Source organism: Rhipicephalus sanguineus, chromosome 1, assembly GCF_013339695.2.
Source record: "Rhipicephalus sanguineus isolate Rsan-2018 chromosome 1, BIME_Rsan_1.4, whole genome shotgun sequence".
Lineage (NCBI taxonomy): Eukaryota > Metazoa > Arthropoda > Arachnida > Ixodida > Ixodidae > Rhipicephalus > Rhipicephalus sanguineus.
The window spans coordinates 254,322,356-254,346,155 of NC_051176.1; the positions used below are offsets into that span (position 1 = coordinate 254,322,356).

The window sequence follows — 23,800 nt, forward strand, 5'->3', positions numbered from 1 at the left end:
AGAACCGAGAGCAAGAAAAGCGCTTTGGTCCTTAGAGTGACCATGTTCCCTTAAAGCAGCGTTTTGTTGAGTTACACGATATCGGAACCAAAAGAATTAGTTGCTAGCCTTACTTCGTGAAACAATTCAATTTCTTGGCATCGCATTCACTGCTTCGCAAACTGCGATTTTTTTTTAACCGTCAGCTATTGACCCTGGAAAGTGAGGGGGGGATGAGTAACATGGCGTAGGCGCTTCACAGTGGGCCTTCCTACACCAGGGCCGTCAGCGATGGGTCCGCTACGGACAGCTGCGCATAATAAAACCGAATTGCAGCTGCTCCGACTAGGTGGCATGCTTTTATTAATGACAACATTTTTAAAGAAGCACGCAAGGAATTCGAATTGGGACCCTAGCACTCACGAGCGATTACAAACCCGGATGTGCTGGCGGAAGGAATTACGAAAAAGCTCTTCTGGGTGATCTTGCATGGATGTGAAGAACGAAAAATTCCATATTCCGACAAGCTGGCCTCCAGCTCAATTCATCGAAGAGCCACTTCGGTCTTCGTCAAATTACTGTGTTGGGCCACCTCGTTGACGCTTCCGGTGTACGACCAGACCCGGCCAAAGTCCGCGCTGTAACGAACTTCCCCGTTCCTCGCTCTGTCCATGATGTTCGCAGTTTTGTGGGCCTGTGCTCGTACTTCCGCCGTTTCGTGAAAAACTTTGCGGCACTCGCACGCCCACTCACTGGCCTTCTCAAACAAGACGTCCCGTTTTGTTAGGGTCCTCTCCAAGCTGACGCCTTTTCTCAGCTAATCACCGCACTAACGACACCACCTATTCTTGCACATTTTGACCCAGATGCTCCTACAGAAGTGTGCACAGATGCTAGTGGTCACGGCATTGGTGCAGTATTGGCCCAAACTCAGCGGGGCACTGATCGTGTTATTGCGTACGCAAGTCGGCTCCTCTCGAAGTCTGAACGCAACTACTCTATAACAGAACGGGAATGCCTTGCCCTTGTCTGGGCGGTTTCAAAATTCCGCCCTAACTTGTATGGCCGCCCATTCCGTGTCGTAACAGATCATCACACGCTCTGTTGGCTTTCTTCACTGAAGGACCCTACTGGACGACTTGGCCGGTGGGCGCTGCGTCTTCAGGAGTACTCCTACTCAGTTGCCTACAAGTCTGGACGCCTCCATCTGGACGCCGATTGCTTGTCTCGTTACCCTGTTGAAAAGCCAGACGGATCGGTCATCCAGCCTAGCCCCAGCGTCATGTCCATGTCTCAGTTTCTTCAGATTGGTGAAGAACAACGTCGCGATGCTTCCTTGCGATCACTCATTAGCCGTCTCGAATCTGCCCCTAACGACGCGTCACTCTGCATGTTCGTCCTCGTGAATGGCACGCTGTACCGTCGTAGCGTTCTGCCCGATGGCCCCGAGTTCCTTCTCGTCGTGCCTAAACATTTGCGCTCAACGGTCCTGCATGAGCTTCACGACGAGCCCACTGCCGGCCACCTGGGCATATCTCGCACGTACGACCGTGTCCGGCGCCGCTTCTTTTGGTGCGGTCTCGCCCGGTCCGTTCGACGTTACGTGGCCTCCTGCGATAAATGCCAACGTCGGAGGCGTCCTGCCGCACCCCCTGCTGGACTCCTTCACCCGATCTCCATCCCTACCGAACCTTTCTTCCGTGTTGGTGTAGACCTTCTCGGCCCTTTTCCTGAGTCCAACTCTGGCAACAAGTGGGTCGCCGTTGCTATAGACCACGCGACCAGGTACGCCATCACTTGAGCGCTCCCCACCAGCACTGCTACTGACGTTGCCGACTTTCTGCTCCACGACGTCATTCTACACCATGGCGCTCCTCGTCAACTGCTCACCGATCGTGGCCGCGCATTTTTGTCACGAGTCATTGACGATCTTTTACGCTCTTCCTCAACGCAGCACAAGTTGACCACTTCCTACCATCCCCAAACAAATGGCCTCACCGAGCGCCTAAATCGCACTCTCACGGACATGCTCTCCATGTATGTCTCATCTGACCACCATGACTGGGACCTGGCGCTACCTCACGTGACCTTCGCTTACAATTCATCGCGTCATGATACCGCCGGTTACTCACCTTTTTATATGCTCTATGGCCGTGATCCGACGTTACCACTGGACACCCTACTTCCGGCTACTACATCTCCGCCGAGCGAATACGCACGGGATGCTATCGCTCGTGCCGACCACGCGCGTCAGATAGCCCGCTCTAGGCTGTCGGCTTCACAAGCAGCCCAGAAGACCCTCTACGACAGCAGGCATGTCGACGTTCGTTTCTCGCCTGGTTCCCTAGTTCTCCTGTGGTGCCCGGTTCGTCGTGTTGGCCTGTCCGAGAAGTTGTTATCCCGCTACATGGGTCCGTACCGTATCGTCCGCCAGGTAACGGACGTCACCTACGAGATCGTTCCCGTTTCCGAGACTAGCCCGCCTGCAAACACGCCCAGTGACGTAGTGCACGTCAGTCGGCTAAAACAATACCGCCCTCCTTCTGAAGAACATGGTTAAAGCGCACCGAGACGGCGCTTTTACCGCCGGGGGTAATGCTACGTAGCTAACCCATCAAGAGCCAGACATTCTGCGTACAGAAGACGACAAAGAGGACTGGCCTGGCTGTCTCCTGTGGGTGCTGTCCTCCATCTTGCTCGATGCTGTGCACATCAGTGTAAATACACTTGTAAATAGTCACGCCTCGTGTCATTTTACGTAAAAATATTGTTCCATATGTATCTATTGCAAGCATTCCAGATGTCATTCCCCGATGTCCCGAAACATAAGGGAGACATTGTAGCGGCATGTGTGTAGTTATTACTGAACACTGCTTTAATTACGTGCCGTTCGACGCTTGAGGCGAGCTACCAGCAGCGTTTCTGGAACAGATATAGTCTGCCGATAAATCGCTGCCACAGTTTCTCGCTACTAGTCTCGGAATGGCATTGATAGGCCTAGACGTAACGAGCCTCTGCAGAGAACGCGTTTTGCCGTCGAGCCGACTTGTACAACAGAAGCTGCGTCGGCACCGTACATGGCATTGTGGCTTACTCGGTTAGCAAGCATGAGCGCTGTTTATTCAGTGGAATAATTCTTGGTCCATGGTTGTAACTTTGGCGGCCCCATGATCAAGCTGTATGTACATGTTTTGACGCGCCAGCGGTGCGATTGCCAGTGGTAGACGCCCCGCATACCCGACCCTCTGGCGCAGCTTGGCGTAGATTGGTGCAATTTCCGCCGATATTATCAGGATGGCACAGTAAATCCAATTTGGTGCACTCTGGTGCAGTTGGCACAAAAGTTGAATCACTGCAAATAGCAGTGTTTATATAGCAGCAGGTTTGTTTCTTCGGGTCGTGGCGTCACGCCTATTCTGCACCCATTGAAGTAGATGCTTGGCAGCCCACCTGTGCACCGGTTGCCATTACCGGGTGCTGCTTGGATATGTCATGATTCTTGGAATCATCATGTATTCAGGCAGCACCCCAGTTAGTACTATCCCTCCTGCACTAGTGGTAATAGAACCACATTAACTTGCACACTTTGGAATTGTCCGGAGGATCCGCCTCCTTTGAAACTGAGTCAGCTCTCAACTTCCGAGAAGTGGGAGGCCATGCTAATCAACTTGACTAGAAAGTACAACTCTGGGCTGTCGAGCAGGCCAAAGAGGTCGCTGAGAGCCAGGATCTTCCGGCGACCTAGTACAACCAACAAACCACCATCTCTCAAACTTCTGCCAACAAATAATGTTTTCCATCCATCCATCCATGCCTTTGTCTCTTCTCATTAACCTTTGCCAACAACTCCGGGTTACTTTTCATTGTAATTAGTGGTAAGGCTAATGAGCTTGTGCTGATGTGTCTGTGTCTGCGAGCCCAACTATGTTCTCTGCTGAATACCTACAAACTAGCTAAACTTCGTTGTCTTGTGTTCGTGCTGTTCAACTTACAATATGTTTACACCTGTTGGCTCCCAATTTGTGTGGAGAATAATTGTGGAAGACCTTGATGAATGGGCAGTGCAGGTTCAGTTAACCAAACAAGTACCAGGCTGCACTACAGCATTCATACATTCTGCACTACAGCAGAGATAAACCATGATATTCCTACTCATTTGTACCCGAATTCCCCTTGCAAATGTAGTTAGTATAAACCTCTTGGTGCACAAGTGAACTGCATTGAATGTGAAAAAAGAAATGTAAGAGTGCAATTTTACAGGTTTTATGGCGGATTCGTTTCCATTTGCTCATCCTGAGAAATGTATGGCAAGTTGTCATCACGTAATGCTAACAATAATGTCAGGCCAATGGCAGTAGCAACCTCTCCAGCAGTGGCACTGAAGGCCAATATAGTGCGAGATGAAGTGCCATCAGCTTGCAGCAGCAAGAAGCACCCTTTTTCAATCTGGCAACGACCCTTCCTCCATCACAACAGTCACCCTTTTTCACAATCAATTAGCCAACTAAATGTTCCAAAGTGATGGCTTGTTTTGGAATCTACCATTGATAATGGCAAAAGGTGGAGGGTACTGGAAAAAGAAACAGAAATAAGCGGAAAAGGAGGACTAGCACCACAATGAAGCACATGAAGTTGTTCACCAAAACTAGGTAATCACCAACTTCCAGCGCCAAGAAGAACCAGCCTTCTCCACTTAAAGTAAACGCTATGAAGTTGCCACAGCCATTAAAACTTATGTGAGTAGAGACACTGTCACTAGTTGTGCATTGGCTGACATTATTTACTCATCAGGAAACTACCGTAAAACCCCGAGCAAGCGCCCCCTCCCCTTTTCGGTAGACTTGAAATATGCACCGATGACCGAACAAGTGACCCCCCACCTCCTCTCCCGCCATTTTCACAGTATTTTTCACTTTTTTTATTTACCCAATGAGGTGAACAAAAACAGTGAATGCATGCGTGTTCAATAAAGCATTTCATTAGAAGCACGGGTGTGCGTTCTTTATTTTGAGCAGCTTTTCTGCCACCATGTTGAATTTTGATCCATGACCGAGCAAGGGCCCCCTCTCCAAACCTTGTTGGATTATCTTTCACCGTAGGGGGAGCACTTGCTCCGGGTTTTATGGTAGGTTTAACAACAGACTGACCATGAAAGTACAGCCACAAGCCCATTCCACACAATAAAAGTAGCCTCTAACAGAATGACCACTGCCCAAGAGACCACAGTGCCTAGAGAGGTGCACAAGGGACTCCAGACAAAAACCCACCTTACAATACGACATATACATTGTGCATAAAGCAATACAGTACATTTTTTTTTTTTTTGCAGCACTCTAAGTCTGCGTGCCTCTGTGAAATGCAAGTATGGCGTGGTGGGCTAGTTGGTATTGCATCTTAAAGGCTACAGCGCACAAAGACGGGGACAACAGAAGAAAACACGGGACGAAGCGCGCTTCGTCCCGTGTTTTCTTCTGTTGTCCCCGTCTTTGTGCGCTGTAGCCTTTAAGGTGAAATGCAAGACCAATTTTTTCGCTTGAAATGAAATTCACTCAACTTTCTTTGATTATTAGTAGGTTCTTGACTGCACACTGCACTTTAGTAATCTTTCTTTTCGTGAACACTTTGTTAAAGAAGTACTGACACAAAATATTTGTATCTTGTTTTTTCTGCTGTAATAAGTAGCTTATGACTCACTTATCATGGATGGGAACCTCGGTATGCTCCAGCATGCAACGGTAAATTATTCTGAGCCGTTTTAATAGTGCCAAGTCCGAGTTTCAGTTTCAGAGAGCATCATGAATGGCAGGTCTGGGGTGGCCAAAATGTAAAAGCTGGCCATGTGACCACACAGAACTGCGACATATACATTGGATGCAGCAACATGTGCACATGACCATAGTGTTGATAGTCAGTCTTCTGCACGTGCATACTCTTTCATGTCCTCGCCTTCAATGTTGTCCTCTTTTTCATCATCCAGAAACAACGAAGGCTATGCTACGATTCCAGACAACCAGACACTCATGACAAAGGTGGTGGTGGTTTGCTTACATTCAAGATAATAATACAGTAAAAGCTCGTTAATTCGACCCTCATTAATTAGAAAAATCGGATAATCCGCACGTGTTCTCTGGTCCCGGCAAGCATATGTATTGTTTATTGGCAGCAAAATCTCGTTAATTCGGTCATATTTGCCCGCAACCCGTTTAATTCGGACAACCCTCGGAGCTCGCCAAGCACGAAGTGCGATGCAAAGGAGCGAAAGCGGCATTCGCGAACGTGCCAGCGGCTGCAGGCCTTCAGAAAGGTGTGGCCGCCATGCACATTCTTACCACAATCGCAATGTTGGTGATCAAGGCTTGAGCGGCTGCGGCAAAATTGTTTCATTTTCAATTTTATTTGGCGCCCGTGAACTGCATGCATGGGCAATATCTATGATCGTGTCGATGGCAACTGAGGTCAAAACTGCGACAAGCAGTGTTTCGTTTTCGTTGCACCCCTTCAGAACTGCGTGGTCGACATAATAATTGTGCATTAGTGAGCCAGGTTTATTCAACAACAGATGCGGTGCTCGGCAGTTTCGATTTGACGCTGAACGTAAGCTGCACGCATGCCTTTAGAACTGCATGAACGAAATTATCATGTCTTAAGGGGGGAAGAGGGTTTTTTAAAATCATCAAGATTCCCTTTACCAAATTTAATGAAACTGCACAGTCTTGTTTAGTTTTCTTTGCTGATTCCAAATATGCAATTATTCTTCAAATATGTCCATTAGTTCCAAAGTTAATTAAAATTAATTAGCATTGTTTGCAGGAACAATGGAGCAAGAACTACTCATCGAAATCTTGCTTTAGGCACATAGCCGGATACTAGGAAACATAAGCTTCAAAAGGGTAGGAATACTTTTTTGATGTGCAAACTATTAAGAATTAAGGGCGCTACCTCTTTCTCAAGTATGATGAACCAACAAGCCCGCATCGCCACCCTAGTTGAACAGAAAGCTTTGATATGCTGTATAATTTTTAATAGTTTGCACATCAAAAAAGTATTCCTACCCTTTTGAAGCTTATGTTTCCTAGTATCTGGCTATGTGCCTAAAGCAAGATTTCGATGAGTAGTTCTTGCTCCATTGTTCCTGCAAACAATGCTAATTAATTTTAATTAACTTTGGAACTAATGGACATATTTGAAGAATAATTGCATATTTGGAATCAGCAAAGAAAACTAAACAAGACTGTGCAGTTTCATTAAATTTGGTAAAGGGAATCTTGATGATTTTTAAAAACCCTCTTCCCCCCTTAATTTAACGACCACGGTTTCGTTCACAGCGGATGCGGCACTCAGTAGCTTCGTTTTGACTTAGGGAAATGCTGTTATGACTGGCAGTCGGTGCCAACGCGCTGGCCATCAGAATCGGCGGGCGACGCGTTCTCACACTGCTAGAACACCTGCATCTTTCCTGGAAACGGCGTTCCCGGGACGGCAAAGCCGGAGACAATGGGCCACCTGGGCTTGACTTGGTATGCTGCCGAAACGACATGACCTGTATATTTGGACAGGAGTCGCCGCAGACCCTTTTCTGCCTTTGGGGGAGAATCGGAGGAGCAAGCACGTTCTGCTTTCGGCGAAGAATCGGAGGGGCAAGCACGAGGAACCTGTTGTCCTGCTTCCCCCACCTGCGTGCCGTCGACCGCCGGACCCTTGCTGCTTCAAGAGTGCAACGACCCCTCAGCGACAGTGAAATGGACTGTGCCATGGTGGGTGGGGTCGTGTGTGTGATTGGTGGTCATCAAGAAGGAGGAGCCAGCCTGAGGGGTTAAAACGATGGTGCTAAGTGAGAAATGGGGCTCTGAGCCATCGGTAACAGGCTCATCCAATGCGCTCGTCGCTGAACTCTTACCTTGTCACTATGTAATTGAGTGTTCAAAAGTGCCAGTAAACTTGTTATTGTTTTCCCATCTTGCTAGCATCAGTTCCTCAACCCGGAGACTCGACTACGCTACCAAACGGAGTCCGGGTACGACGCTGCCCTATCGTAGCAACAACCTGGTTGCCGAGGAGGGATGGATCCAAATACCCAGGCACGACAATGCGCACGCAATGTCACAAAACTCAAATCTGGTGGCAGCTGTTGAAGATGAAGAGCTTCAGCTGCAGTCCGTATGCTGGCATAAAACGCGCTTGTGGTGGACGAATGATCAGTTGCCGGCCTTTTTTCCGGCGTAAAAATTGTTACGTGCGCATGGTGGTGCTGAAGGTGGCAGTACGTAATATAAGGAATGGGTTCAGAGCTTGTTTTTAAGACATGGGGATCTTGCGCTGCGCTCATATTGTGAACGAACTCGTGAATGAAAATTGCGGCTTTTACACTGCTCCTATGCAAAATAAGTACAGAATTTACGTATTCATCAAGGAAATGAAAATGCATTGATGGAATAGGCACTCATTTATTGTTCTCTTGATACTTTTGATAATTCGGCATTCCTTTAATTCAGACATTTTTTCTGGTCCTGTGAAATCCGAATTAACGAGCTTTTAGTATAATAATATCTGGAGTTTAATGTTCCAAAACCACAATATGATTATGAGGGACGCCATAGTGGAGGGCTCCGGAAAATTTGACCATCTGGGGTTCTTTAGCATGCACCTAAATCTAAGTACACAGGCCTCAAACATTTTCGCCACCATCGAAAATGCAGCCGCGGCGGCCGTGATTCGATCCCGCAACCTGGTTGTGAACTAGTCGTGTGCCATAACCACTAGACCACCGTGGCGGGGCTGCTTACATTCAAGAGAAGTTGATGTCAATATCGCGAGGTGCCACGTTTTGTACTAGGTTGCATAGCACACACTTTAACGTTGATTTTAAGTATGTTACAGGCTATATTTGTCGTTGATACTGAGTATATTATGTTTGTGTATCCCACTAATAGATCTGACGAGTTATCTCACCTTCAAATTTTTTTTGTCAGGACTCCTTTAGGACTGAACAAAGTTCATTTAGGCAAAGTTTTACTGCATCAGAAAATGACATAGTATCCAAGTATTTAGCATGTCAGTTGCATGGCCAAGCTCATTGTAGTGTCGGCAACACGGCGCGACTGAGGACAACGAACACACTCAACCCATGCCACACAAGACCCCTTTATTCCGGTGACAGTCGTATTTATATATGTCAGAGGTGGCGCCATCTCTTGATGACAGTTGAACATAACTAAAGTCACCTAGTGTCCACCTTCGACACTACATCTACTCCTCCCTAAATATATACATATTTACACAAAAATAATTACAAAAAGGGTCAATGTTCACATCATGGTACATTATACATAGTCCTGAAATCTCGTGGGTTGTCTTCGGTTTCTTGCGGACCTACGAAGAGGTGGTGGCTCACCAGCCGGTTCGGTGCCAACAACTGGAGCACAATCACCATCACCATTCACTGGAGCACTATCACCATCACCATCCACTGGAGCACTATCACCATCACCATCCACTGGAGCACTATCACCATCACGATCATCATCATTAGGAGCAGGGTGCTGGTGAAGCTCAGAGGAGAGAGTCGGTCTGCCAGGCGTCGGTGGACTTCGCACGGTGTCGTGGGAGTGTCCTTTGTCATTCCATATTAGCGCATGGTGCGGCAGGGCTTCCTTCGGAACTGCAGTCAATTGAGAGGCATTCCACGTGCGACCATCTTCCAGGCAGAAGGACCAGCGTCCTATTCGCTTGAGAATTTTCAGAGGAGGTCCAAAAGTGGGAGTGCCTTTCGGACCAGGGACTGGCTTCTTGACCCTCACGTACTTTCCAACTTGGAACTTGGGTACTCGGGCAGCTCTCCGTCGGTCAACATAATCCTTGCTTTTAAGCTGGCGCTCTTTCACCCTCTTCCGAAGTGAGGACATCTCCTGAGCGGGATCTGCGAAGAAGTTTGCGGTGGGATAGCCAATGACGTCCAAGGATGTCCTCATGTGCCGGCTATGTAGAAGCACTGCCGGAGAGAGTCCAGTGGTACTGTGAGGAGTGGCTCTGTAGATTCCCAAGTACTCTGTAACAGTATTTTTTATTGGGCGCTGCTCCAGTATTGCCAACTGAATATATGATTTGAGGACACGGTTAAACCTTTCGACCTGTCCGTTGGCTTGGGGGTGATATACAGCCGAAAAGCTGTGCCTGATACCTCTGTCTTGAAGAAAGGACTCGAATTCTTGAGATGTAAACTGTGGTCCGTGATCCGAGACGAGTTCAACCGGATAGCCTTCCCGTGCAAATATCGACAAGAGGAAGTCAAGCACTGTACGGGAGGAGGCTTCACGACAGAAAGCTATTTCCGGCCACTTTGAGAAGTAATCGACTACAGAGATGACAAAACGACAGTCAGCTGATGCACGCTCAAATGGCCCAACAACATCAATAGCTATCTTGCTCCAAGGCCGGTCGGGAAGAGCTACTGGCTGCAGTGGAGTGGGGTAGCTCTTAACACTCTTGTCTGCAGCTTGGCAGGTTGCGCAGCTGTGGATAGCACTCTCAACCTGCTTGTCCAGACCTGGCCACCAGTACTTTTCGCGAAGACGTTGCTTTGTCTTCACTATTCCCGGGTGTGATTCATGGGCTAGTTGAACAAATGTAGCTGTGAGCTTGGCTGGAACTACAACGCGTTCTGAACGCATCAACAGGCCGTCCACTACTGACAGTTCCTCTCGCACATCATAGTAAGGTCTTAGTTCAGGTGACAATGTTTTCTTGGTTGGCCATGTAGCCTGAACGCATTGTGCAACCTGCTGGAGCTTGCAGTCCTCGGCTGTGGCAATACGGAGATCATTGATATGGACTGAAGACGTTACGATGGACACTATTTCTTCTTCAATCTTAAGGCCGTCTTCTGTGCCTGGGACAGGAAGCCAGGACAAAGCGTCTGCTACTTTGTTGTGTTCCCCACGCCGGAACTGTACAACGAAGTTGTAACGCAGCAACCGAGCAGTCCACCTTGCAATGCGAAGTGGTCGTTGTCCTGTGCTTTGTGTTGACAGCAAGGATACGAGGGCCTGGTGATCTGTTACCAAAGTGAATGATCATCCCCAGAGGTAAATGTGCCATTTCTCGCATGATCATAGGCAGGCCAGGGCCTCGCGTTCTCCTGTCGAGTACTTCCGGTGTGTCTCTGTTAAGGTTCGTGATGCGAATGCAACGGTTCGAATGGATGGACCGTCAACTTGTTGCAGTACTGCACCCAGGCCATATGCAGACGCGTCTGTGGCTACAATAACTGGGAGCGCTGGGTCGAACATTCGCAGAACTCTTCTCGATGCAAGAAGTTCCTTTACCTTTGTAAAGCTTTGTTCAGCAGCAAGATCCCATTCAAAATGAACGTCCTTGCGAAGTAGCCTACGCATAGGTTCTACCTCTTCGGCAAGGTTGGGAATAAACTTGGCATAATACTCCACAAGACCAAGAAATGAACGCAGCATGCCTACATCTGTGGGGGTGGAAGCATGTACAATTGCGTCAACTTTTGCTTGAAGGGGTGCTATTCCTTCTGCGCTGACATGATGGCCAAGAAATGATAGCTCTGATGCATTAAAGATGCACTTATCATTGAGTTTGAGTCCAGCTTCGGAGATGCGCAGCAGAACTTGCTCCAGGTTTCTCACATGCTCTGACTCTGTCCTGCCGAAGATGATGAGATCATCTATGTAGCAGAGGACCCCCTTGCAACCATGCAGGATTGCAGTCATGAGTTGCTGAAATGCGGCTGGAGCAGACGCCAATCCGAAGCACACTCTTTTAAACCGGAAAAGGCCGTCGTGCGTAATGAAAGCCGTAAGGTCTTTGCTGTCCGGATGAAGGGTAACTTGGTAATATGCAGAGGCCAAGTCGAGCTTTGAGAAGTAACGTGCACCATTAAGAGAGTGCAGCAGCTCTTCCGTATGAGGCAGGGGAAAGCTGTCAACTACAATTGCTTTGTTGGGCTCTCTGAGGTCAACGCATAGGCGGATGCTGTCATCTTTCTTGCGGACGACAACTATAGGAGAGATCCATTCAGAGGCGTTAGCCCTTTCAATTACATCATCGGAGAGGAGCCGCTGAAGCTGGTCGCTAACTGGCTTGCGCAGGGAAAGTGGGAGGCGTCTCAGCTTCTGCACCACTGGAGGGACTGACGGCTTCATTTTGACCTGATGCTGGACGCCTTTGGCCAGGCCAAGGCCCGGTGAAAACAAATGTGAAAACTTAGCCCATAACAGAGGTGGCATATCGAACTTCGGCGGGCTTGCAGGAACTGCGCCGCCCGTATGCGCAGATGTTGCTGTTTTCTGACTCATGGTCTCTGAAGCTTCGGCAGCCGTGCACAGGCAGCGTAGCTGCGCGCCCACAATGTGCAGTCCTAAAGCTTGCACCGCGTCCAGACCCAGAAGAGAAGTTCCTCCGGGGGTGACATGAATGGCTATCACGGCTGTTTCCCTTTTAAACGAGATGCTTGCTTTAAACTGGCCCAGTACGGGGATCTTCCGGCGTTGGAAGTCCAACAATGTAAGGGCAGAGCTGGTCAACTGAACCCCTTCAAACATGTTTCGAAATTCTTGTTCCCGTATAATTGACACAGCTGATCCCGTGTCGACCAAGAACTTAGCAACGCGCGGTTCTGAGCTCGAGGCGACTGGTGTGACTACGACATCAATGTAGACGCCCTTGCGCTTGTCTTCGTGAACAGTGAGTAGGCTAATGACATCTGATGCATCTTGTTCAGGAACTACTTCTTGGATGTGAGTCGGGCGTTGTCCTCGTGCTCTGCGTGAGCTACGACACACTCGCATAAAGTGGCCACGGCGGCCGCATGCGAAGCAGGTTCTACCGCGAGCGGGGCATGCCGTCGGTTCACAGTGACATGTGCCGCAATTACCACAAGCCTGCGTATTTTTGCTGTACTGAACATCGGCAGCGTTGGTATCTGAAGATGGCGAGCTCGTTTGACGAGCGTGCGGCAAGCTAGGGCGGCTCTGATAAAGGGGGCGTGCCTCGTCGCTGTACCGGCGACTATCGCGCGTGCTTTGTTCGGAAACGTCATACTGACGTGGATGTTGGCGTGTGATGCGCTCAACGGAATTAGAAAAAGCTTCCGACTGCAGCTGGGCTCGCTCGCTGAGTAGCGCAATTTCAACGGCACGGTCGAACGTCAACGTGTCACCTTCCAAGAACAACCGTGATCGCAACTGCGGGGATGCAACTCCGGTAACGAACTGATCGCACATATTATCGTTGGCTTGCTCGGCGAAATCGCAAGAGGCTGCCAGTTCACGAAGCGCGAGGGCGAAGTCGGGGATGGACTCACCATGTAGCTGACGGCGCTCTCGGAAGTGATGTCGTTCTAGGCGAATGTTGCGCGCGCCGGCGAAATGTCGTTCCAGAATCTCGCGGGCCGCGTCGTATACGTCTGGGAGACTCGTCGCTGCTGCTTCTTGCTTGGAGGGCACGCCACGGTCTTTGACTTCACCGGTTGAGGTAGCGGCGGCGGCCAACGGCTCAGTCGTCGGTAGCTGGGGTGCGGTGCGCGTCGGTGGAAGCGCATCGAAAATACGTTGTCCTTCCGGGCCCAGGCAGTGCAACAGCAGGGCTCGACGGCGGGGCGCAGGCAGGTCGGCCGCTCCAGACGCGAGAAGAAAATTCTCGAAGAGGCATATCCAGCGGGTCCATGGTATGGCTGGAGTGCCCGGGGCGGCGAGAAAGGGGGGCGGCGGCAAAAGCGCGGCGGAAGCCATCGCGGTGTGATCGAAAACCTCGTCGCCAGATTGTAGTGTCGGCAACACGGCGCGACTGAGGACAACGAACACACTCAACCCATGCCACACAAGACCCCTTTATTCCGGTGACAGTCGTATTTATATATGTCAGAGGTGGCGCCATCTCTTGATGACAGTTGAACATAACTAAAGTCACCTAGTGTCGACCTTCGACACTACACTCATAACATCATAACAAACAAAAATGGACTGACAGAGATAACTCACGAGCTTTGGTAGGTTCTGCAGTAGGAACCTCGGGAAGGTCCTCAGCAGCCGGTCCGGCCACATCGATGAGTTTCTGATCAAGTTCCTGTTGCTCTAGGGTCTCCAGTTCCTCAAGCAGTTCATCCTACACAAATCAAAAGTTACAGAAGTCAGATAAGTCAATCAAAGAACATAATAAATCAACAAAGTAAAATGTAATTACGTAAGCCCAAATACTTAATGCATGTACGGAGTCAAGCTTCAAAACTCTCCAAGAAAAATGTACTTTTAAGAAGTTAACATTAGTTCAAACCATTTTACTGAATAGTACATACTTATTTGGGAAATGAAATACTCCAAACAACATGATACGTGATGAATGAATAGATGCACAATCACTGCACAATAATGTAAAATGTCCTTAAAGTAAGAGTACTTATAAATCTACAAAGACAAACTATCAGTGGACAGTTAATGAAATCTGCTTATTTCATCAAAAATTTTGTGACATCTGTGCAAACAAAATAATTTTTCAAGCTTCATTTGGGCTCCAATATGTACCTTTATTTTGGCAATTAGCTACTCATGCAACAGCAAGTTGTTCTAGTGTACGAAAAAAAATAATGTAAGGTGATCAAATGTTTCAAATAAGAGCTAATTTCAAATTATAAAAACTCCAAGTACATTGCAGCTAAGTGCCATGCATTTCAATTTTTTTCTGAAACTTGTCACAATGAACTGGCAATTGCCAAATGCAAACTCTCACCAGCTTACAGCGCAGAGTAAATGAATGGTCAGGCTATACGTTTGACCATTCAATGCACACAATTTATTGTAAAATTGGGAAAAGCTACAAGCTGCACTTGAAAATGTTTGTTCACAGTCCAGCTACAACCATGTCACCATATAAACCACACACATTGCACACATCACATTCAATACAGCAGCCAGAAATTTCTGAAATGGGTGGGGGGGGGGGGGGGGTTCAACATCCCTTTAGGTATGCTTGTGCATGTCTGTATATGTGGATTGATCCTCTTAAATCAACCCCCTGGTTAAGCCACTGCAGCACAGCAATCTTACTGAGTTTTACGTACTAAATCACAACAAATAATGACCAGGAGCGTGCCTCTAAGCTCACATACTATGATGCCCGCAATTAGAACAACGTTCTATAACTGCCACTTTGGTCATGAGCAACATTGACCAACCAACACTCCCAGAGGTAATCTTATACACATACACAAGGACCCAAGAAAGTAAACGGGAGGGTGGCTGCAGTAATTGGTAAAGCAGCGCATGCATTACGGGGATATCATGGTTTAGCTCTTACCTCTGGCAAGTCCCTATTCTATTGATTTTAATTTCCATTTACCTTACACATGTTTCGATGTTTTAATTGAGCATAACTGCTCCAATGTCCTCTCTAGCTTCCCTGTCTGTTTCTTCATATGGTTGTGAACTTCTATAACAATTGATAATAATTGTTGGGGTTTTACATCCCAAAGCCATGGTACGATTATGAGAGACGCCGTAGTGAAAGGCTCCAAAAATTTTGACCATCTGGTGTTCTTTAACGTGCACCTAATCCAAATACACGGACCTCAAGCATCCCGCAACCTGGTTGTGAACTAGTAACAAGCAAAAAATCCAACCCCTCGTATTCTTTTATTCCTCTTGCCCATTAAAGTTATGTACGAAAACCATGTTGCCTGAAGGTATCCACTCACATAACTTGCAAAAATATTATGTAAGTTCAAAACTCAGCCTTTGCAGAATCGTCATGTAGCCTATCAGCGCGATCTCTTAGCTAAAATTGTGCTATCAAATAGTTGATTATAGGGCTGTACGCACCAGATGCACTGGTGAAAAGCTTATAATTGAACAAGCATGCTTAACAGCAGCACAAAGTGTGTGTAAGCACCCTGTCCAGTTTCTTCCATTACTCTACGCTGAATTAACGATCAATTAACAATAAAAGAGACTTGGCATAACTGATTCTGAGAAAGGATACTTCCGCAATGTCATTCAGCCACATGTCAACTTTCTAATATTACAGGAAGATGGATTACACTGAAGAATTACTGACCCAGTTAAACAGGTAGTTCCCCTTTATGAGTGCACAGAAAGTTAAATGGTTTATTAAGAGATATACAGTGACAGAGCCCAGCATGACCATGACAAAAAGTTTGTTAAATGCTTACATACACGCTGCTTAGCCAATAAGATCACAAAATAAGTTCAATCAGCATTCCTCCTTTATTTGTAGAGGGTAGCACTTCAGGAAGCTGAACATCCTATTTAACCGACATTCACGAATTGAAACTACATCAGATCTAGTTTATCAAAGCTCTTAAAGAACCAATATGGATTGTGCTGTTTTTCATAATATGAAGATCGTTCATAATAAGGCACGCAAGTCATAAAATACACTAAGACGCAAAGGAGTGCTGTGTTCTGTAATCTATTCTCTGTCGTCATCTACGTATTTTCTATATAAATATGTACCGACCTGCTCAGTTTACCCGATTCCTAAGACAAACCTTAGTTAAATATGGCATGCCTACTTGACAAGTCAATGCAACAACAATTTGTTGCCAGTAATTTTTGATTTTATGTAGTATAACATAGTGGTCTGCGCAAAGAAGTCATGCCGAGTTCTGTTGTCACTGAGCCTCACATATCTTCCGATGATTCACTCAAGCAACATTTTAGTTCCTGTCTGTTAAGGCAGCTATTGTGCTTTTATTGTGGAGCTATAGTTTTTAAGAAGCACTGATCATCACAACTCACCTCATCAACATCTGTGCCAAACGCAACAGGATTAGATATGGCCTCTGAAATCTCATTGGCAATCTCCTGCTGTTCTTGTACTTCATCCATAAGGTCGTGCACCTTGTCAACATCCCTGAGAAAGGAAATAACATTTAAAATTTGCACCTCAGTACAACACAACAACAGCTGAACCTTGACGAAACAAAGCCATACTCTCAGTAAAAAACTTTGTTATATCATGTGTATCGAGGTTTCAGTTGCACAAAAGCTGCGTATGGCCAAAAACTTCCCCATTCCTCTAAACATTACATAAGTGTATTTGTGACAATATTACAAGTGATTTTAGAAGCAACACCAAACAATACGAGCACTCACTGTTGCATAAACACACCTCCACCACACTTGCAACGAAAGAATACGTCCTTACAAGTAAACAAAACGAATGTTTGAAACACCAAAACATCACTGTGGAAGTCTAAATATCCCTTTATATGCAAAAACAACACATGATCTACTGGGGCAAAATTCAGGGAGAAGATGGTTTTTTTTTTTTTCCATTATCTGTCTTGCCTGTACAACACCCTTCACGTTCTGACGTTTGCACAATTTACCTAAATTTGCTTTTCTTCACACAAAAGCTTCATTGTACCAAAGCTGCATCAAAAAACTACTTTGTTAAATTGAGGGAATAAGTAAAGGCATTTCAACGGAAGCAAGTGAAAAAGAAAGAAGTTGGTTACATCCAGAATTTCGTTCAATTGGGATTCTAGGATTATAAGCAGGCTCAACCGTATTTCACATAATGAGAACATTTTAGACACAGCAGAGAAAGAGTGCCTTTTCTAGTAAGCTGTAATCAGAAAAAGTTACTCCTTGAAATGCATGCACACTTCACAGGCTCAGAATAAACATAGCAGAAAACCAAACTCGTCACGTCATTTCTACCTCAAGTTGACCAACAGTGGGGTAGATATATGGGTATCATTGATAGTTGGGCGAGTTGGTAAGGGTTCATGATTATGAAATGGTGCAACGAAATGACATGAAACGCCGACTATGAAGAAGACACGAAGAAAACCAGCGCTCGTCTTCGTGTCTTCTTCGTAGACAGTGTTTCGTGTCTTTTCGTTGCGCCGTTTTATAATCAGATATGAGGGACTTGGAACACCAAGCTAAGGATGTGAAGGTGTCTTATATACCAGATCCCAACCGACAAAAATCAACCTTTACGAGCACGCTGCAGGAGGTTTCCCCCCCCAAAAAACCACGTTTATATGACTTAACAGTCACAATGTGGTTACGCCTTTACTTTCCATTCAAAGTTGTCTTGGGCCTACTCACATAGGGGATATGGCAAGAACTACTGACATACAGCAGGAAAGAACCTACGCATGTGCAATAGGTGGAAAGCAAAAATCTGACTCTCGTGAAGGATTGTGGGCTACGGCGGCCGTCTGCATCGACTTCCAATTCAAGAGTCCGCGTCGCCGTACAGGCACTGTTACATATGTCGTCGCTTTCTCCGTGTTCCACCTAGCAGTCGCAGTGATATTTTTCTCGAAAATTACTGCATAGCATCTTGGAAAGCCACGCAGCTTAGATGAATGAAAAATGCAATCACTACTTGACAATTATAAAAGGTGGGAATGGTCCTTCCTTCATTCAAGTGGCATGGAACTCGCGCATGCTTGTTGTTCAGCAGCGGAGTGTGTTTCCGCGCATGTTTTGGGCTATATAAATATTCGCTGCACTTCCTGACGTCATGAAATATCAGTCCAATGTAAGACTTGTACTTTTTGTCTCATGTATCGAACTGGTAAAGACCATCCCAGGTTCGATATGGTGAATGAAGATAGTAAAATTTGTTTTACTCAAAAAGCGATTAACTCTAGCAGCTTTCTGGTTTTTATTTTATGAGTGAATCTTTCTTTGCCCGAGAGTTCATTCTCTTGTGCCCTCGAACTACGTGTTTGAAGGCATGTGATATTCTGCACACTCCACGTACATTTTTCTTTCAAGTTCAACTCTAAGGTTTCGGCACCTCACGTTTGCAAGTCTCTGAAATACAGAGACTTGCAAACACACACGCCATCTATTACAACACTCGTCTATTTCTACTTCCCGCTTCATTCAGTGAAATGTGAAATATTTCCTATTGATTCACAAATGAATGCAAGAACACGATCACTGCGCAATCGGTAACAAGCGCGTTGCAGAAGTGCACGCGTTTCCTCCTTGATTACATTGAACTACAGGCACTTTGAAGCAGTGAAGAGCTAGGCCTCGAACCGTATCATAGCAGACGATGCACTGTTTTGCTATCCACCTATTGCAAACATTGGCGAGATCAGCCTATTTGGAAAAATGGAAAAACTTTACTTGGTTATACTGTATGTTCAGTGGCATGGGATTTTCGTTTTAAACTTTCAAGCTCTGAAATGTCCAATAAATCGTTAGGGGCAAAGTGAATCAATATAGTGAATCCACATGCTCCCAAATCAAGTAGCTATTCCTCTCTCATTTGTCGATATAACTTACAGCAGTAAAAGGTAAACAGATTTAATGAGCAAAACCATGTCAACAGGAACTAAAAAAATGATAAAATGTGGTCTATGACCAACTCACATGTTCTCATGGGCATTCTTGAGAGCCTTTGCAGCCAGGGACATAATCTTGAGAACTTCTGTATTGGTGTTAGCATTTTCAAGTGCCTCTCGCTGATACTCGATGGTGGTGAGTGTGCCATCGATCTGGGTAAGCTGCTTTTCATACCTACGCTTCCGCTTCAGAGCAGCAAGGGCAGCTGAAGAAGCACAACAGGACCCATTTACACTGTGCATAAACACTTCTGAATGCCTAGTCCTAGTACTGCAAACTACTCAAGGATTCAGTAAAACCTCAGAAGTTTTATGAAATGTCAAGGATGTATACTTAATGTCCTTACCTTGACAACCAAAGAAAGAGCACACTTAACTAAGTGGAAAGCAATCTCAAGTATCATTACTCCTCCCCTCCTTTTATTGATGACACCCACAATATCTATAACCACTGCCCAGAACAAAGCACTGCAGACTTCCTAAATGCATTGTGTGTGTTCAAAGTAGCCACTTAACAGAGAAGCTTTCCTGCTGCCAAAAACACTTCGAACGAAGTGTTTTTGGCAGCAGATTCGAAACGAAGGGAAGTAGGCTCCTAAGGTGCACTTTGCGAGAAGTGGTTCTTGATTTATTCATTAAGAGCACACTTAACTAAGTGGAAAGCAATCTCAAGTATCATTACTCCTCCCCTCCTTTTATTGATGACACCCACAATGTCTATAACCACTGCCCAGAACAAAGCACTGCAGACTTCCTAAATGCATTGTGTGTGTTCAAAGTAGCCACTTAACAGAGAAGCTTTCCTGCTGCCAAAAACACTTCGAACGAAGTGTTTTTGGCAGCAGATTCGAAACGAAGGGAAGTAGGCTCCTAAGGTGCACTTTGTGAGAAGTGGTTCTTGATTTATTCATTGCACTAAAGTTAAATACACATCTTATAAACAATAGCATCATCTAGCCGTAGCAGCATGGTTTTATTGCAGTTAGATCAATGTCCACTACTGTTCCAACTCTCACAATCCATTAAATCTGCTCTTAACGAACAGACCACTGCAGTTTAAATTATTCTTGCTATAAGAAAGGCATTCCATACAATCTGTCACACCAAACTGTTTGACAAGTTACAATCCTATGGTGTTGGAAACTTGCCCCCAATTCATCTAGAGCTATTTCTACTCAGGTAGACAACAAGAATTAAATTTCACTCTTCTAATGACATCATATGTGGTGTGCTGCAACGTCGTTTTCAGTTTACGTAAACGATTTACCACTTGCACTTAAAGGGACAATAAAGAGCAAAACGATTTTTCTCGCATTAGTAAAGTAGTCTTCCACTATACCAAAAACACCACGCTTGCTGCGAGAAGACGCTTAATAAGCGACAAAACACGCAAAAATACAGGTGGCGACGGCACCTTGGAATTCCCGCACCATTTGCCGTGACGTCACATATTTTTGACGGCACCTGCTTGGGCCTACGTAGTTCCTCATCGGTTAAATCGAAGTACATTGTCCTCTGAGGGGGCCAGAGACTTGACATAACGAGTTTGTGGAAATTTCGTCGAGCCAGTGGCGCCAAAATACGTTAAGTGCACTTTGGAACCTTTTACGTCACGAATAACGAAGTTCGGCGCGAAATTTAAAAATGAAACTTTGAACTTGGTTTTCTCCTCTAGTAATAAACCTATGGTGGTGAAATAAACTACACAAGAGTTCTCCGAGCACACTTTATCAATCTAAACCAATTCACTGTTTCTCTTTAGTGTCCCTTTAAGTCGACTAAAGTCTTCTGATGACACAGCATAGGTTTACTCAGGTGACTTGTTATCATTAGAAGACATTATATATCTAGCAAAATGGTAATAATAAGTAAATGGTTAACAGAAAACAGACTAGTCATAAATACTGATAAAACTAAATACAACGTATTTCACTTCAGCAGGAAAATATTAATCTCCACAGTCTTTAATATTACTCTAGCAAGCCGAATTCTGGTCCGGGTTGATATATTCGAATATTTAGGAGCTCTTTTTGACAATCACTAGCATTGTCATAACACATTAATGCTGCCTGTTGAAAACTGGCTTTTAGCTGCTATGCTCTAGCACATGCTGGCCAATATTTCCCACATTCTTTGCTTCGTTGCATTTACTTTTGTCCATTTCATACCCACCTAGGTTATTGCTGTGAAGTATGGGGTCTAACCTACAAAACTTAACGCCTGTATTACAGTTACAAAAACGTGCTATAATAATAATATTTTTCTCTGTTCATTACCCTAGTAGCATTCTGTTTAACTGTATTTACATTCTTTCTTTAACGGCTTGAAGAAATTATAAGATTATGTGTTATTTTCACCAAATGTTACAAACAAACTTTCCGTTACCAAACACCATATTCAACTTCCCACCTGCAAACACCAGGCAAGCAAGTAACCTCAAGTTGAATGTTCCTCTTTGTAACAATGTCTACGGTGATCAATTATTAGAATTTCTTGGTGCTGTAACATAGAACACTAAACATGTGGAAATAAATGTTAACACGTAACTCTGACATTCCATGTAAACACGTGAAATATAATCTCCCTCCTTTTACAGCATAAAAATGTAACTTAATACAAGTAATATGCTTTAGTCCAATGCTGCATACAAGGTTACTTTTTGCTTTTGTTTGCTGTATTGAATGAAAAAGACTTGCATCGGGATTCTGTGGTAGAATTCATCTGTTCAAATCCTTTCGAAAACGTTTTTAGTTGTTTTAACTGTACAGAGCTTAATAGTAGGATAATTACATTATGAGATGTTTTACTGCCTTGGTTCTTTTTTTTTTAAATGCCATTAATGCTGTTTTTTTTTTCAATCAGCTTGATCTATGATGTTCGTGACATGCTCAGTCTGCTAGTAGCATATATTATGGTTGGCACTTATGTAAAATATCCTAATATCAAAGCGCCAAACATCGACACAAATTGCAGCTCTAGCGTAAATTTTGAGACAGGGGTGAAACTACCGGGTCGTAAGTTATGCTAAACGATATTTGCAAGAGAGATCTAACCTTAAGATTAATCGAAAACGAAACACGTTAACAACCGTCACCACGGCGCACCCACTTCGAACTTGAAAGATATCTAGTTTATCATTCAGAGGCGAGTGTGTCCCTTGTTACGTTACCGTTGGGTTTAGCTCAACGCGAGGCGGCGACAGCGACTTTGAAGCACTGTTACCTAAAGCGGATAGAGTTGCCGAGAACTTTGCCTTAGCTTTATATATGCTCGTACTAGGGCAAGTATAAAATTTTATGGGCTATCTAGATAAAAAAATCAAACGATGACGATCCGCTCAAACGGCATAAAATCCCAACACAGTGTTTAAATGCTCTAGGTTCGACAGTTGCCCACGGTAATTTTCAACGTGATAATGAAGCGCTGGTAAAAATTTTTTTCGGCCACCACGTAATCTGCAGTGTCCACCGCAAGATGAATGAGATGGACACTCAGATGAGTGAGCTCATCCTGTATCGGCTCCGCCTTTTATACGGCTTCGCCCATAGTAACAGCTGTGAACTCAACATCAGGAGGCGACATTGGTCAGCCGTTAGTAATAAAAAGAACTCGCTCTACAAGAGCACCCTCACGTGCAGGCAACCACCTTCACACACGTAGAAACACCGCTGATCGCGTGAACCTGTTTCCGTATCAAAGGTCGTGAGTCATGTGTAGTTTGAAATGCACCGTTACCGTACGCAAGGAAGCGCTCAACCGTGCAACGCTCCGTCGCACGAGAACTACAGGAGGTCGTTCATATTCTTAGGCTATTGTGTAACATAAAGGCTACGAAAAACGCAATGACACTCCCAACACGAATCAGCGGCGGGCGGCAACTGCGTGCCAAGCATCTTGACAACGCGATGACACAACACCAGCGGTACCCCCACGTCATGCCAAATGAAATAACGGATTCACGAACGCTTTACTTACCTCGCTTATTCTTCGTTCCATGCTTTTTGGCAGCTTCTAGTTCTAATTTGACTTTCGACTCGAGAAAATCCTGCTTCTTATTAAGCATTTCTTCGATCTCGCGCAATCTTTGAATCGCCTCGCCTGGCGAAGGTGCTTTCTCGCCAGCTTTCCCTCCACCAAACAATTTCGCGAAGAAACTCATCGTGGGATTAGTGCAGCTTCTCTGCTCGGGGATACAAGCGATGACACGTTAATACTACAGAGAAGTAATCGACAAGTTTAGCGAAACCTCAAGTCTCGCAGAGGCAACCGAATGGTCCAAGGACTCTTCCTACGCTACACCTAAAAACTGCAGCCGGTACACAAGCGAAAGTATCGTATACAATGAAATTTCATCACTGCAAAAAATCACAACATCAATGCCCAACACTCAAATAAGCATCCATGATTAATTATATTAATCACATTTATTTGAATTTACGACTGAAATGTTATTTCTTAAACAATAACAAG

At 45.5% G+C, this 23,800-nt stretch overlaps 1 protein-coding gene across 1 annotated transcript in view; it reads right to left on the minus strand.

Annotated features, from left to right (window-relative positions):
• Window positions 1-23,642, minus strand: part of LOC119378031 (charged multivesicular body protein 4b) — a 40,529-nt gene extending 16,887 nt beyond the window's left edge. Inside the window, exons 1-4 of the mRNA XM_037647289.2 lie at window positions 23,306-23,642; window positions 19,359-19,536; window positions 16,752-16,866; window positions 13,980-14,103 (exon numbers count right to left, since the gene is read on the minus strand). Coding sequence (XP_037503217.1) covers window positions 13,980-14,103; window positions 16,752-16,866; window positions 19,359-19,536; window positions 23,306-23,489 — 601 coding nt within the window. The 5' untranslated portion in view covers window positions 23,490-23,642. The remainder of the gene's footprint in view (window positions 1-13,979; window positions 14,104-16,751; window positions 16,867-19,358; window positions 19,537-23,305) is intronic.
• Between the last annotated feature and the right edge of the window lie 158 nt (window positions 23,643-23,800).